Source organism: Petaurus breviceps, unplaced genomic scaffold (assembly GCF_028583685.1).
Source record: "Petaurus breviceps papuanus isolate PSGF00001 unplaced genomic scaffold, PetGlider_PUasm1.0 90639, whole genome shotgun sequence".
In the NCBI taxonomy this organism is placed as follows: domain Eukaryota; kingdom Metazoa; phylum Chordata; class Mammalia; order Diprotodontia; family Petauridae; genus Petaurus; species Petaurus breviceps.
Window position 1 is genome coordinate 2,515,776 of NW_027187296.1, and position 17,356 is coordinate 2,533,131.

Consider the following 17,356-nt stretch of genomic DNA (forward strand, 5'->3'; position numbering starts at 1 on the left):
CATTGTATTTTTCCATAGCATTTTACAAGTGAATATGTACTCTAGATCAGGCTTCTGTAATGGCAAGCACAGAAGTAGTTCACACCTTGTTTCAGCTATTGAATTAACACCTTGTTTCAGTTCAAGTTTCTTTTGAGCCTTGTATCAAGTTTATTAAGAAACAGAACATGTGAACCCCACAACTTGTGAACCCTAGGCCTCATGAGCTCCTGCAACAGGAAGGGGAGGAGCTAATTACCATATATAAAGAAGAACACAAGCTGGATAGACTGAATTTCTTGGGATAAGCATCGTGGAGGCAGGACAGCTGCTGCTGGACTGAAGAATTAACTAAGAATTAAGAAAAACTGAGAGGAGGACTCTTGTGGTGGCAGAATCAAGGAGAAAACTTGTGTTATCCCAGCACTCTGTCTGCTCTGTCTGTGTTGATGTTTGTTTGTGATACTTTGTACAGAAGCCCTGGGACCTTACTGGAAGCCCTGAAAGAGGATTTTCTGGTTGTGTTTACAGAAGTCCTGGAGGAGGGTTTTGGAGGTCCTGGGACTTTACTGATGATTTTGATGACTTCTTGGACCTTGTTTGTGGGTCTGTGTTGATTTCTATGTTGTTGATTTGTGTTGAGTTCTCATACCTTGTTGGTGGGTCTGAGTTGATTTCAGTCAGATAGTGAATTGATGATGGTGCCGGCAATGTGCATGAATATTATTGTGGCTCTGTCAAGCTTTGTCTTCCAAGAAACAGGAACTGTGAAGGACTCAAGGTGGATTGGACACTGTGAGCTTCAATATGGAATGCAAACTGGATGAAGAACTGGACAAGGAGCTGGACAAGGAACTGGGAGCTGCCTGCCTTTGAACCCAGGTGACAGGTGGAGCTGGGACCATGGAAGAGGAACCATGGAAGCTGAGAGCCAGCCTCAAGTGAAGCTTAAAGAAGACTTTACTTGGATACTGTGTACTGACTGAGAAGATTATGATTTACTGTGACCTAGGGGTGGAGAATTTTGACTTTTGTGCTTTGTGATTGAATTAAGGATTTTGTGATTGACTAAATATATGTACTTTGTTTGAAATTATGGTGACAACTTTGTGGCCATTTTAGTGATAAGTTGTTGAGTTATTATGTCATTGTGAATGCTGTATTTTGATTTTCTGTGATAAGTTGTAATGTTGTGAATGCTGTACCTTGATTTTCTATGCATGTTTTGCTCTGATTTATTGAATAGAGTTCACTATACTATGTAATCAGAACCTTGAAAGCTGTTCACAGCAGCAATCCTCTGGAAAGCTGCTCATGTGTGGCTTTATGGAATCTTAAACGTTTCCTACTTAGGACCGTTTTTTTGTGTGTGTTTTGGCAACATTAGTAGACATTTCCTGTGGCCTGAGGTCATGAGCAGTGTAGAGTGTGCATGCTTTGTTTTTGGAACCAAGGCTGCAGGGAAGTTTCCCAATGCAATGTGGGCAAGCAGCTGTCAGAAACACCTCAGATTCACTATTCGTTTGATTTTGAATTAATTTTTGGTTGTTGCTTATGCAGAAACTTTTTACTGTTACCAAATTTTTTGTGACTCTACATGGGATTGCAACCCACAGTTTGAGAAGCTTCCTCTAGATTAGTTTTGCCTTTAGTTATCCTGTCTTTCTCCCTAAGAAGTTAGTGTTTCTTGAATGAAACAGTTTCTGAGTTCTTTTTGTTACCTTATTGTGATGACGGCTTTATATTACTGAAACTTCTGTAAGAAGATATTAAAACCAGGTTACTTTTATCAGTTTCCTATTGTTCAGTATCAGTAGCTTGTTTAAAAAAGGCAGGTTAAAGACTTTGTAAGTGAATGCAATTTACGCCTTTTTTTAATTCAATCAATCAATTTGGTGCTCATTTTGAACTTTGCTTCCTCCATCAAGTCATCCATCTGCCTGTAAATAAACAGTTGATTTGGAAATTGCTTCCATGTCAATAACCAGTTATTTTTTGTCTATGAAAATATAGTCAATTTCACATTCAGTGATTTAGATTTGTATTGCCTCATCTAGTACTTTCTGACTCTCTCCTTTAAGAAAATATTCATGACATGAGTGATTTGACCTCCTTCATTTTCAATCCTGAATCCTAGTTTAAAATGCTTTTCTTTATCCTCCCCTGGGCCTACCCATCTTCACAGTGAAATCACTGAGTTTTAAGCTACTTTTTGATTTGGTTTGTAGGATCTTGCCACATTCTTCCTAATTTTCTCATCTTCATCCTCTGCCACAGATTTTGGCACATAAACTGCAATTATCCTCATATAGAATCTTTACTTAGATTCCTGATAAGAAACACAAGGTGAGATGACCAAGTTTTTTGTTTGTTTGCTTTGTTTTATGTAATTATGTTCTTGCTGCCTTTGGATACATCAGTGTTGCCTACTCCTGGGTTTGCTTCTTTGAGGAAAATTTGTGAGCCCTCCTTCCATTCAGCTACAATTTTCTTGTTATAACTTGGGGTTCTATCCAGAGGGAAACTATATTAATATAGTTTTATATATGTATAGTATATGTTACATATAATATAAAATATAATTAATTGATATTGATAAAATTTATATAAAATATTGATATCATTCATTTCATCATTGGTCTTTGGACAAGGATTTCACATTTGGATTTCTAACAATGAAAAGAATGTTTATTCATAACCTATAAACTGTGATTCCCAGCATGCTCTGTTCCCTCTTTCAGACTTTGTCAATGTCACATCTTCACAAAAGTCCTGTTCTTATGTTTCATGGTATGGCTCTCTAAGGCTATGTCAGGGAAGCAAATTTCCTGCTAAATTCTACCAATCTGGAAAGCTTTTGAATATAGTCCCAATGACAGGCTGTATCTACTTTACAAAGGCCAATTAACCTTACAAAGTATAGAAAGGCTTCCCAACGCCAGGTTGGTTATGGTGATGATGCTAATGGCTACCCTTGAAACAATGAGAAATGTGAAATGGACTTTAGACCTGTGGCCCCTTCCAGTTCCACAGGGCTTTTTAACAATAATTACATTAAAATGTTCCTGGAATACCTTGTTTTAATCTGTCCTTTATAAGTTATCATAATGGCTAGCATTTATATAGTATTTTAAAGTTTACAAAGCACCTTGCATATATTATTTCTTTTGATCCAACAATGCTAGGAAGTTGGTGCTGTGATTATCCCCATTTAGGGAAGATCAGTACCTCTGGTGTGAGGACTGCTTTCCACCTTTGGTGTTTACCTGATCCACCTAACTCTCATCTGTGACTCCAAGAAGCTGTAGCATGCACAGAGGTCATACCCCAGTAAACTGTTTCATTAAACAGGTTTAAAGCGGATTGAGGGTAACTGAGGGGTCTCAAACCCATTGGTGAGTTAGGGGAGTGTCTACCGCAAGAATGTGAAGACTTCTGATACAGTGGACAGATGAGAACAATTTGTTCCAACCGCCATAAAGGCAGCTGAAGCAGGAGCTGTGGAGGACTTAGAGCTTGGTTAGACATCAAAGACACCAAGATCATCCATTGCATCTCGAGCCATCAGCAGTTGTCCTGATTCTGTCCTACTGCTGGACTGTGATGACTCTGGAGGAGAGAGAATGGTCAACAACTTTGTGCAATTCTGCCTCATTTAAATCCAATTTACACAGTAATCAAAAGACATCATTCATACCATTTTTACCTATCTCAAAGTTCAGTGGCAACAGGCAAGTAATGAAGCAGCAGGTCCGGATACACTGGTGGCTGTAGTCACAACCCTGATCACAAGCAGCCTAGGCTATAAGGGTCATCTTCTTACTGGAAGCAGCAGTAGAATTCAGCAGCCCCCTGGGTGTCTGAGCAGCCTTTTAAGGATTGTACAGCTCACTTCCTGGTGTGGGGAAGGGGCTAGAAAGAGTGCCCTAAAAATTGTCTGCTTACCCAAACTGGGCCTGATTACCAAGGCAGACAAGAATCTCATGTAGTAGTTGAAACACATACACACACAAAAATGTACAAAAACTTCTGCAAAGATGAATCCACTCACCATTGGTACATGGAATGTGCACACTTACAGACAACACAAAATGCAGGGTGGATAGAAGAAGCAATATAAGGACACTCTCAAGGTCTCTCTTAAGAACTTTGGAATTGAGTGACACGGGAAACACTGGCACAGGACTCTCAGCATGGCATGCCCTCACCATAGAAGGTGTTGTGCTCTATCAGCAAAGCAGTATTGAAGTAGCTCAAAAGAAATGTGAGATGCATAAATTTAGAGAATCCACCCCAAATGTTCACACAGACTATTTGTACCCAACTTGTGATAGAGTATTCTGAGCTCATATTTGTCTGATCAACCACAGTTGGACACATTGAAATTTAACTTTAGCATAGTGATGTTGTTTTGGTCCTCTCCAAGAATGAAGGACAACAACCAACTAAACAATCCTCATTTTACAGATAAGTGAACTGAGGAAAACAGAGGTTAAGTGACATAATCAGGGTCACATAAACTAGTAAATGTCTGAGGCTGAATTTGAACTTAGTTCTTCCTGACTCCTGATTCAGCACCCTATCCATTGTACCACTTAACTGCCTCCACCATAATCTATCTTGTATTATATTTACTTGTATACATGCCCTATCTTCTAGTAGATTATGAAGTTCTTGAGCATAGGGATGATGTTGTTTTTATTCTTTGAAATGCTACTATTTAACAACATTACATTGCAGCTAGGTCACTCAATAGATAGAGTAATGGCCATGGAGTTTTGGACCTGGACTATGGCTTTCTCCAGGGAGGGGTATATGGGGTGTTCAATGAGAACTAGCACCTCTTATGTGAGGGCTTGCTGAGCTCTGATTTTCAGGGCTGCTCATCCACCCTTGGTATCCACCTGTCACCCAGTTCTCACCTGTGGTGCCAAAAAGCTGTAGCATGTGCAGTGACTACACCCTGGAATATGGGTTAAACCAGGTTGTAGGTAACCAGCAGATCTCAAACCAGTTGGTGAGTTAGGAGGATATCTCCCCCAAGCATATGAAGACATCCCCCTACCAAATGGGGTAGATGAGGACAAATTTGTTCTAACTGTCAGGAAGACAGCTGAAGTAGGCACAGTGGAGTGCTTAGAGCTTGGTCAGACTTCTAAGACACCAAGGTCATCCACTGTATCCTGGGCCATCACCAGTCATCTTGGTTTTTTCGTCTTACCACTGGACTTCAATGACTCTGGAAGAGGTTGTGAGGCTGATGATTTCCTATCATTCAAGCATAAATCAAGATATTACCCAGTGATGTCACTAATTCTCTTAAAAAATGAAGGATGAACAACAGCACCTCCAGGGAAACCACTACTGGGGTACTCACCTTCTTTCTCTACAAAGAGGTTGGATTCTGTCTTCTGAGAAAAAGACTGAACTGGACCTGTAACGTTAGAGAGAGGAATCATACTCTCTTTTCATGCACTCTCTAGCTCTTTATGCCCTCCCCCTAGAGACTCAAGGAGAAGCACTTGAAGTTTAGGTCTAGAGTCTCTCCAAAATGTAAGAAAAGAAAGATATTCAATGTAAATCAGATGTGGGACAGCCTTTTCTTTCCTTCGCTCAAAAAGAATTTTTAACACAACACTCATAACATCAGCAGCAACATAACTACCATTGTTGAACCTTAGAATATTAAAACAAAGTATTTTTCAAGGCTGTTGAATTGAGATTTCACTTTCATTGCTCAAATACTTCCCTCTAAAGATCATGTTTTCTCACAAGCCAGACTAGGGGTTGGGTTCATCATCCCAGACAATGGTCATCTACTCCAAGAAAGACTACAGTTGTTGCAGAGGGAGACCAATCTCTGAAGTACAGCTAGTTCAGTAAAGGATACAGGAGCTTCCAATCTCTCCAACTCACAAGGTGGACTCCAAAGCTAGAAATGTCCATCTCTGCTCAGTCACTTATGCTCAGGAAAGAAACACAAATCAGAAGAGACAATTAAGGCTGTGAGGTATATTCTCAAGTTCATCTAGGACAACAAATTACTGGCTTTTAAGTGTAAGTAGATCAATTTTCCATTTTGCTAGATGGGAAGAGGGCACCACCTCTCCAGAAAAGGCTCAAAAGAGTCCTGGAAGTTTGGTGTAACAGGAAGGAAGAGGGAGCCAGATTGCAGATTACTTATCTTTAAATTCTACTAAATTGGCCAAAGGTTCTGTGGCCCTTCCTCTCAGATAAAGCCTCCCTCTCCTCTTGCAGCCTGAGGGGACAGTAGGAACTAAAGGATTACCCAGGGTTTCCTGTGTCATTCCAAAGGTTCTGGCTCTTTAGTACTGAGTCACATTTCCTCAGAGTGACCAGGACACAGGCTGGTCACTCTATGGGGTTGTGCACTAGGTAAACTAAATGGGAGGTCCTGCTGTTTACTGTCAATAGTTGCAACGTAGAGTCCACATTTCTTTATATTTCAAATATATTATGTGTACACTTCTAATCTTATTATTTATTATTAATATCTTAAGGGGAGAAAAAAATGAGCCTCGGGGAAAAGTCTACTTGTGCTACCATGGAGTTTAATAGGTTTTTCATTTTTTAAAATTTTCTTGCAAACAGTTGAAATAACCATTTCAAAACCTTTTGAGAAAACGAAACAGAGCAAAACAAAAAACAAACCAAAAGAACCCATATTTCAAACTTCTGTTGATGAGAAACTCAATGGTCACTATTTCAGGGTAACTAGCAATCAAATATTCCACTTTTTAAAAGACGTGCAATTACATATTTGAGATACATCTGCATTTGTAGTTTTAATATATACTTGCTCCTTCATGACTTTTGACAACCTAATAGGCAGAGTTTATTCCAGGTCAGAAAAGGTTCTTCTGTTCACACATGATTTTTAAAGCCTTCAGTTGAGAATTCACAAACTATAGTTAATTATTCCTTTAAAATTTAACTCAATTTCCAAAAGGGTTAGGGCTAACGTCTGGAAGATTTCAAGAGCTACAGGCATGAAAAGCGTAGATTTGTTATAATTTCGTGCCATTACGCAGGTAAGCCACGCCTGTGAAAATGTTCCCAAGTGACCGGACTCTGCGGGGGGGAAACTATGTGCCAGTAGCTCCTTCCCTTGACCTTTTCCATAGTTGCCTGCCAGAGGCGGCCGCTGCTGTCCCTGACCACCGGCAAACAAAGCTCCCACTCTCCTCTTCCTTTCTGAAATACACACCCAGCTCTTAGAGCCCTTCCAAAGTGCAGAGTTCTAAGTGACCTGTCAGTAGGTAATTCTTGTAAAGACAAGAGATTCCAACCTTTGCCTGGAACTTGGAGGTGCTGCCTTTTGGGAGCATCCCTTAAGGGGGGCCAAGGATACCAGACATACAGGTAGGTAAAGAGGGAGAGGCGATGAAGGCGTGTCTTCATTGAACACCCTAGGGTGGCCATAAGAAAGCAACCAACTTTCCCGTTTTTCGGTCTTCGTCTTCTGGTCCGGCCTAGTCTTCTGGCTATACCCCTTCCCCCACGTCCCACCACCACTTAGTAAAGTGGGGGTGGGGAGAGTACGGGAAGACTACTAGACTCGTTATTCCCCAACTGAAAGGCGTTCCCATTCGGGAGAGGGTTTGAAAGCTCACTCCCTGCCTCCTGCACCCCCCTCCCCCCAAACAGTCCTCCCAGCTCTCCAGGAATGTCCTCATCCGCCCGCCTCAGTTCGCGCTCTGTCTGCGGCGGGGTCCCACGGGGTGCAAGGGGGAGGGGAGAAGAGTAAGGGGAGGGCTGGGGAGGGGAGGGGAGGAGGCTGGCTGTGCGTGCCTTGCCTGCCAAAGGGAGATCTGTTCATCTGCGTGTGATCCCGGCCGCCCCGGCGCGTCCACTTCCCTCCTTAGCTGGAGCTCAGTGTAGCGGCGGCGGCGGCGGCGGCAGCAGCAGCAGCAACAGCAACAGCAGCAGCAGCAGAAACATAAGAGTTTGCAATATCTGCTCCTTCCCCTCTGGAAAACCTGTCCACCCGGCGCGCCCTCTCCTCCCACAGGATTCTAGCTTTCTAAAGTCAACCTCCCAGTCTTTGGCCGGGAGGCAGAAGAGAAGGCTGGGGTGTCTTTTTCGTGGATGTTACTGCTCGGGAAAGGCAGCAAGTTGCATGTGCGTCCGGGACCGGGAAGGAAAGGAGCCAGCCGCCTTACAAACCATGTAAGTACAGCGCACCGAGCTCTGGCTGGCGGACCGGGACCGGATCGGGATGGGGATGCAGGGTAGAGAGGAGACCTCTCTCTCTCTCTCTCTCTTGGCCACTGGGAGCTCTTCCGCTCCGGGGTTCAGGGAGCCAGGCAGCTTTGCTCTCCAGTTGTCCTCTCTCCTGGCATGGTCTAATTTTGGTGTCTGCCCCCCGGAGTTGCTGCTTCCCATCCTTCCTTCCCCACTCCCTGCCTCCCTCTCCCGGGCAGGGCGGGGCGGGGAGTTCGGGAAAGCCAGCTAAGACTCTCCAACTCCTAGCAAAGGAGGCTTTGTGCGTCTTTAAGCTGGGGTGTCCCCAGTGGTGGATGCGTAAGGATGGTTCCTAATCTCCAGCTGTAGATGAAGGGCCCTTTGATTCTGCTGGTTTCCTCCTCCCTTAGCTTGGCTGTGACCAGCAGAGCTCAGGCGGGCTGACTACTGAGTGATCTGCCGCTGACAGAAGTCAGGAAAGGAACCAGAGATCCCCTTTCCAGTGACATCCAGTGCCGTGTTGGGGAGAGAAAGCTCAGCCTAAGGCACCCTCCAGGGCATCCAAAAGCTGACTGGGTACTTAAGTAATGGAGCAAGAGCGGTTGAGCTAGACCGGATTTCTTAATCTCACTCTTTTGTGGAAAGTTTTGGGGAGTCGGCAACCGAGAGAGGCGGAAGATGAGGGACGGAGAACGACATTCAGATTCTGTCTGTGGTCCTTGGTGAAGGGAATGGAGAGGTTGCTTTATTTTTCTGGATGAAAGTTGACATACTGAATTGGGTTGGGCAAGTAGGTTTCATTGAGATTATCCACACACATACACATGCTTTCATTTCCACTAGAGGAAAGTCATTGCTAAGGCTAAAGGAATGACCAGATGCCGCACTTTGTGTGTCTGTGTGGGTGTGTGAAGGGGAAGGAGCCCAGCTTTAGGTGTCTACTGTACACAGACAGTGAACTAATACACCTCTAAGAATACTCAGATAAAGTGTATACCTACTCTCAGAATGAATTTGGAGAGTAAAAGCTTGGGAAAGCCATGTTGGAAACAAAAAAAATGCTTGGGGACTATGAACTAAGAAAGTAAACAATCAGTAGTGTTACTCATTTTATTTTTAAACCCCATGATAAGTTTACTGCTAATGAATTTTCTGTATTAATTTTATTGTCAGTACATGAAGTGAATTCACCAACTTGGCAAATAGATTGTACGTATTTCTTTAAGTAAATAGTTGTCAGCGATTATTTGGCCAAGACTGTGAGAGGATAGAGCCAGGTAACTCAACTGGGGTTATAATGAAAATCACTTATGAAATGTTGGGACTTTCTAGAATATCAAACTGGGTCAACTGAGTTGGTGTGATCACATTTCTCAATACATTTAACTTTATTTCCCCCACTTTTGTTTCAATAGGGACTATTATCCTTACTACAGAAGAAAAGAAGTTGATGGACAGTAAGATTCGAGATTGCCTCATTCAAGTTTTCTGAAGCTAAAGGATTAAGACTTCCTGTGAGTCTTCCTTTGACGTATCAATAGTCTCCTTCATTCTCAGGAACAACTTAGTTCTGGTCCTTTGTGGGTCTTCATTGCCACATCTAGTGTTTTTGGATGAAATCATGGCATCTAGCCTAACGTGCACAGGTGTGATCTGGGCACTGCTCTCCTTTCTCTGTGCTGCTGCTTCCTGTGTAGGATTCTTCATGCCTTACTGGCTTTTGGGATCACAAATGGGAAAACCAGTGTCCTTTGGCACTTTCCGGAGGTGTTCATACCCAGTGCATGATGAGAATCGCCAGACAACGGTGATGGTGGAGGAATGTGGGCGCTATGCCTCATTTCAAGGTATCCCCAGTGCAGAATGGAGGATCTGTACCGTAGTGACCGGCCTGGGCTGTGGTCTTCTTCTTCTGGTGGCACTGACTGCTCTCATGGGTTGCTGTGTGTCTGAGCTCATCTCAAGAACAGTGGGCAGGGTGGCAGGAGGAATACAGTTCCTAGGCGGTAAGTGACCACTTTCTTTTTGTGTAATTTTCAGGTTGATTCCTGTAATCTCTATTTTAATTTGTGTTGCTGCTTTTCTAGTTGGGTCCCTATCATTCTTATTTGGACACCACTTAACAGTTAGATAGACTACATAATGTTGTACCTCTACTAGTAGGACAGAATTAAAGGAACTCATTGGAATAATTCTACATTACTCTACAGGAGCACTTAAGTTTCACATATCCACTGAAGCATGATGCATCATTGGCCTGTCAAATTCACCTGAATGGGGTGATGGTACTTCATTAGATTGGAAACAGAGCAGGGAAGATAGAATTACATTTCCAGGCATCATCTTGCCATGATATTACAATGAGATTTCATAATGGAATTTTTGGTGATGAAGATTTCATATGGAAATCAAAAGGGTTTTTGAGGTCTGTGCTGTTTGTGTTACCCCATGATATTTTTTGTTGGTGATCAAATTTAGGAATAACTAACAAAACAAAACAAAACTTAGTCTTACATTGTATGTCTAAATAAATGGTGTATTTTGGGAAGGGGACTTGTGACTATTACTTGTAGGGAGTTCTTGGTGAAGTACTTCTACAATGTAGATTGGCACTTTTTTTCTTTTCTTTTTCTTATTTTGTAACTTACACTCGGTGGATAGACTGGAAGCACTGAGAAGTTAAATCTCTTTCCCAGGAGCCACACAGCCTGTATTATGTATTAGAATGAGAATGGAACTCAGCTTTTCCAGACTCCAAGGTCAGCTTTCTACTCACTATGCTAATGGAAGCATTTTAGTCACACAGCCTTAAAGACACTGTCATAGCTCCAAGTCTGACCACTGGAAGGAAGAATTGATGTTAGAGGATTGATTATAGCTTTAAGATTTTACCTGTTCTTGGAGACCTTTCCATAGACAAAGGAGAATATTCATGGAAATGATGTTTGATTTCTCCTAGACTGGACATTTCTATTGATAAAGACCAGAAAAAGCTTCCCTCAGCAAGTTTTGGTTTGCTTCTTCTGATGATATAGTCTTAATTGTACATTACATGTTTTTCCACTGAGTTTTTCACCTCTATTCTTCAAGCTGACTGACTGAATCTGTCAGATTTGGAGTCCACTCTGGAAATATGGCATTCATAGATACAGCAGAAAACTGGGGAGAATGGAAAATCCTTCAAAGTGTATTTGTAACTTTTTGTCATAAAGAAAAAGTGAATTCCTTAGTTCTGTTGTGAGTTACTGAGAGGATCCAGAAAAGGGAAGCCAAGAATGTTTATCCCTTGAGTCCTCTTTTCATTCCCAGAATAGCCAATCAGGTTATCTGGTGTGGGACTGCCCAGTACTGTGGAGAAAAAGGGTGGAGTTCTTCTTCATGGGCTGGAAGGAACTGTGCCACAGAAAAACAAATGTATTGTGAAACAAATGAAAGTTTTTAATATGGCATCCTGGTTTTTATGCTACTTTCAGATTTTCCTCTGTTAGGTGATGAGGGGAACATGGACAAATGGTAAACTTCTGTTTTTTCATCTTTTCAATATTCTACTTAACATTTGAACAAAGAGTGAGCTCCTTCATAGTTGGAAAGTTGGAAAATGGCTAACAAAGTTGTTTCAGAGAATAGAGGCAAAAGTATTTATTCTTAAAGTTTGTCTATGAGTGACACATTTTTAGAGAACAGGAATAATTGGGAACACATTTTTTTCCTCCACTCATAAACTTGACTTGATTTTGGCAGTTTACCTGGGTAGAGAATCATGAGTAGGTAGTTTTATTTTTCCTTTTTACAGTATGTTGCTTTCTGTTTCTCCTTCATTTGTGCAGAGAGTGTTACTCTTCCAGGCAGTACAGGAATTTGCTTGCAAAGAGAAATCAGTTTTCATTGATTACCTTTAAATGCATACAACTATGAAAGACAGTAGTTGGTGAATCTAACCCATGAAATGCTCACATACTGACTCGTCCTTTTTTAATTCACAGAGTTCCAAAACATGACAAGACAAACGTTACCATTTACAGAAAACACAAGATAGAAATCTATTGCGAACCTTTTTTAAAAAATGCTGTATTTTTCTCTTAATGATTACTTTTTATTTGACTCAGATTCTGCTTAGCATGACTGACATTTAGCTGAAGGAGTAATTTGCTCTAAAGAGTTGATTTACCACTGAAGATGCAATCTATATGTTGGCTCTTATGATGGTTCAAAATCCAATCCTTAAGAATGTAATAGTGTTATTCTGATTCTCTCCTCTTGAGGGCACAAGTAAGTAGACCTAGGGTTGTCATTGATAACAGTAACTTCAGCCTTTCTACTTAAAAAAAAATTCTGAAATATAATAAAAAATGATAAAGCTGTTCTTTATAGAGTGATCATCACAATATTCTCCTAAAATGGGAGAAAGCAAAAAGACTATTTAGAAAGTCTTCAGCCTATTGTTTCCTAATTACTGAGTGTTTCTATTCAGAACTAATGTGAGTGATTTCATTTCATGAATATGGAAAACAGATGGGAGAGTAAGGGGATGGGGGAGAGAAGGACCTGAATGAGAGGTTTATGAAGACTGTGCCCCATGCTAAACTAACATTATTAAAACCTGTGGATGTAAAGCTTTGGGGATGTAGTCTATTCAGGGAGTGTAATGCTGAAAGCAGATTTTCTTATTAAACTGGCTTGCCCAGAAGGGTCGTGTTTACCTAGAGTTAGGTAAACCCAAGATTTACTTAGACAGTAGGAAGCAAGTGAATTTCACAAGACAGAACCATTTCTGCTTAACAACTCTGCCTGCTGTGTAGAGACTTGGCCCAGATGGTGTAATGTCAGGGAGTCAAACCTCTACAGAAGTAAGAATAAGATAAAGGACAAAACTTCAGCCTAAAAATCAGAATTGTCTTGCTTTGGAAGGTTAAAGATTAAAACAGAATTTTTGAAACCAGAGTAAATGCATTGAAATTTGCTACCTGTTAAAGCAGAAAAATTTTCTGCGGTCACTGGCATGTGAGCCTTGAGTACTTTTTTCCTGACACAGAAAACTATCTTTTTTTAATATTGCTATGGAAGCTGAGTACAATAGTGATAATTTATGTGCCAGGCACTGTGCTAAATGCTTTACAATTATTTTTTCATTTGATCCTCTACACAACCCGGGAGGTAGGTGCTGTTATCCTCCCCATTTTACACATAAGGAAATTAAGGCAAATGAGGTAAGCAACTAGCTCAAGGTTACACAGCTAATAATTATCTTCATCTGAATTTGAATTCAGGTCTTCCTGACCCCAGGCCCAGTGTTCTATCCCTTGCACTAAGAATCATGAGTCCTAGAATGAGAGATTTTGAAAGGCAAAAAGATCAGTGTTTAGAAAGACTTATTTTTTGGTGGAAAAACTGACATGTATACAATTTAGTAGTGATGCTGTAAGAAAGTCGGATTTAATTTCCCTTTTTCTCCATTGGTTTGATGTGTGGCATACAACTGTACAGTTTCAAATATTGCTATATGCAGAAAGCGTTTCACTTAAGTTTTCATTAAGGAGAAGTTTCTTGATACACATTGGATTGCTTCATTTGTGTGGAATAAAGCCTTCATTCCTCCACTTAGTTTCCTCTTAATTTTATGCAGAAAAGATGCCAAATGAAAATACTGTTTTGAGAAACTGAGGACAGTGAAACTGATTAAAGTACTCTGCAAAGAGGTTAAAGCAACTGGTGTGTCTTGTTGAAATTTTGGCACCTGGTGAGTGGAAAGATTCAGATCTAAATTTGGGGTCTCACCTGAAGGGAATCATGGTAAAGGGGTGGGAAACATGGTGAATCTATCATATGTATCACTTAGTTGTGTTCTTGTTAATACAATATTATGATTTAGCCACTTATCCATGAATCACATTATGTCTGGATTGGTCAAAAGAAAACCAGTTAAGCAGAAGATGGGCTAGATAATATGTTGTTTGATTTTTGAGGTTATCCAGAATCCAGTGAGAACATCTGCTCAAACCTTAGTCAAGGGTGGTCCAAAGCAACATCATATAATCTGTTTATCTTTTATGCACTTTTGTTCCAAATGACAAGTACCTTCAAGATGCATTTTAGGTGCCCATGTTGGCATTGCCTTCACATTCAACTCTCCCTACCATTTTAAGGCTACTTTCTATCCCATGATCAAAACTTAGTGGTCTAGGGTATTACTTCATTAAAATCTGTTTTTTATTAAATGAACACTGATTAACATGATTAATCAATATCAGGATGTTAATTGAATCAATGTAGTATAGGGACTAAAAAGCTGACCTTGATTTTGAAAGTTCTGAGTTCAAGTCCTACCTCCAGAAATATTTGTATTCAAATCCTATCTCAGCCTCTTAGCTGTGTGACCTTGGCCAAGTCGCTTAACCCTTTTCAGTTTACCTCAAAGAGTTGTTGTGGGGTTCAGAAAGACAACATGTGTAAAATGCTTTGTAAACCTTAAAGTTCTATATAAATTAAATTAATTTAATACTCTTATCATTATTATTAACATAAGCTGGTCACTGAATCCTTCCATACTCCAAGCGAGTTATTTAATTCCCCATACCATAGGCACCTCTCTAAAATTAAATTACAAAGGAGTTCTGATTCTCCATGGATAGAGGGGGAGCCCTATATTGAGAAATTGCCACACCAATGAAATCACGGGTCCAGACCACTAATAAGCATTAAGAAAAAAACAAAACTGTCACATGTAGTCCCCTCTGGGTAATCCAGGTGAATTGTATCAGTAGCCATTTGGAAACAATGCCTTAATTCTGGGATGAGAATAGTGTTTTATAGCACATCAGTTGGAAGACCTGGGGTCAGATTTTGACTCTATCACTTGTGTAACATTGGTCAAATTACTCAAATTTTGTGGGTCTCAATTTTGACTCTGTAAAATGAGTGGGTTTGGACTAGATTACATTTATGGGATCTCCTGGCTAGAAAATCTGTGATCTGAGATGACAAGACACTTCATAAGTATGTGTTCGGTTGAATTATTGTAAATTGTGGGAGTTAGAGGCATTAAGCACGCTAGTAACTCGGCAGTAGGCAGAGATTTTCCAGTGCCTTTCAAATCACACTGTGTAGAAAATTGCCTACTCTACCAGTACATGGTTGTAGTATAGGCATTCAGTGGATAATCTGCAGGCTGAGTTAGCAGTAGCAGAACTATTTATTGAGATAATTTGCATTCAGAAGACTTGATGGCTGATTGCTTGATTTCAGAGCTTAAAGAAAGGACCAAGATGCAGTCAGAATAAAGGCACACCTTGTGCACTGAGCACACAAACTCCCTTCTCATTTGGGTACTTCACCTGTTTTAGAACTGGCATCCTAACCCCACTATAGGATACTGACTGAACCAGCTATAAGCCCACCTGTGCCACTGTTGTTGGAATAGTTAACTTTTCTGGGGAATCAGACCAATGTGTGTGTAATAGCTATTTGCATTATGTCTCTTTCCATCAGATTGTGAGCTCATTGAAGGCAGGCACTGTTTTTGCCTTGCTTTGTATATTCCCAGTGCTTAGCACAATGCCTGACACCTGGCAAAACCGATACATTCTAAGTGATTTCTCTTGACCTGACTTTTTGTTCTAGTTCTTGCACTCTTATTTACTATCTACCTCCTGGCATAATGTCTGAAGTGTTAGTTTTAAGATGAAAAGAATCTCTGTACCAGTCATAAAAAGTTGCAAATGGAGAGCCCAGAAATAATTTTAATCTAGCTTGCATTTGGAAAGAATGAGCCACATTGCAAGAATGAAGCCTGAGGGAGATGCTGACACTTTCATCCTTGAATCCTGGAGGTAAGAATGATGCCAACCCACTTCAGCCACTTCTGTCTTGGAATAACAGAATAATTAAGTCAAGAAGCGACCCTGAGCCCATGCTCTTGCCTCTAGGAAGAATTAGACTTAAACCACTTCAGACTGATGAGAATCTCTCCCGGTCTTAGAGATTTCTAGGGAAGGAGACTACACATTTTCCCTCAGTAATTTGCTCTCAGGTTTCATAAACCCTTAATTCCTTGGCTAGTTTACTTCACAAAGAGAAAACCTCTGTTCCACAGGCACAGATTATACTTGTAACACTAGGCAGCTGTATCACAAATGCATGGGGATCGTGTGTGAAATTGTGGGTGGATTCATGTTACCCAACACTGGGACTGGCAAAAATGGCTCACACCGGGAGTCTCAGTAATAGCGGATTGGAGCCATTGTCTTTGTAGAGGAAGGACAACGTACTTGGTTGGAAGTTAACAAATTTAGACTATGTAAAAACCTAAGGACATTTGTACTTTAAATTCTGGAGTGAGGAAGATGAGTTCAAATCTGTTCTCTGACACTTCTATCAATGTGGTTAAGTGCTCAAGCCACCCAACTTCTCTTTTCCTCAGTTTCCTACCATGTAAAATGGGGATAATAATAGCTACCTCCCAGAGGTAGTTGTGAAAATCAAATGAGATAATATTTATAAAGTGCTTAGTTACATAGTAGTCACTTGATTCATATTTTTTTCCTTCCTTTATGTATTTTTTTGTCATCTCTTTGAAACTTGAAAATTCCTTAAGGATGGGAGTGGTGTTTGGCGAACTTTAATTAATCCAACATAGCATCAGATTTTTCATGCATGTGTTAGTTCATGATAACATATTTTGATAATGTTTGAAAACAACCATTGCCACCCCCACAGTATTCTTCATATAGACTAGTATTTCCAAAATGTGTTTTCTAAACCTTAGCCTTGAAAGTTAATTTTTTGTGGTGTTCTTCTATGGATCTTTACAACCAATCCCATTATTTTGAATTATAGAGCCTTAAATTGAAATATATTTGCATTATATATGGTAGAGCTCTTCCCTGCCTACCCCTAACCTCCACATAACACATCAGGTGAGTTATTATGTATCAGGCTCTTTTCATTGTTTATAATGAAGAGCTGTGATGAAAATGAGAGGGTACCAAACAGAAGAAAAATGGAAAAGATCTGCAAATAATTTTATAATAATCTCTTTTTTCTCCTTCAAAGAGATTAGAGAAACCATACTTGGACTTTAACATCTCAGTCCTGGGTGTCCTTACACAAGAGGGGGAGATGGTACTGAATAGAGCAAAGATGTAAAAAACAGTTGACTTCGACCAACTATACACAG

General features: G+C 40.6%; 1 protein-coding gene across 3 annotated transcripts in view; it reads left to right on the top strand.

The window, feature by feature from the left end:
- The first annotated feature begins 7,759 nt into the window (after positions 1-7,759).
- Positions 7,760-17,356, top strand: part of LHFPL6 (LHFPL tetraspan subfamily member 6) — a 301,838-nt gene continuing 292,241 nt past the window's right edge. The window contains exons 1-2 of one of the 3 annotated variants that reach the window (XM_069064625.1): positions 7,760-8,169; positions 9,600-10,190. In XM_069064625.1, coding sequence (XP_068920726.1) covers positions 9,806-10,190 — 385 coding nt within the window. In that variant the 5' untranslated portion in view covers positions 7,760-8,169; positions 9,600-9,805. Of the gene's footprint in view, positions 8,170-8,480; positions 8,975-9,309; positions 9,462-9,599; positions 10,191-17,356 lie in introns of those variants that run through there. The other 2 variants (XM_069064627.1, XM_069064626.1) reach the window with 2 other exon arrangements.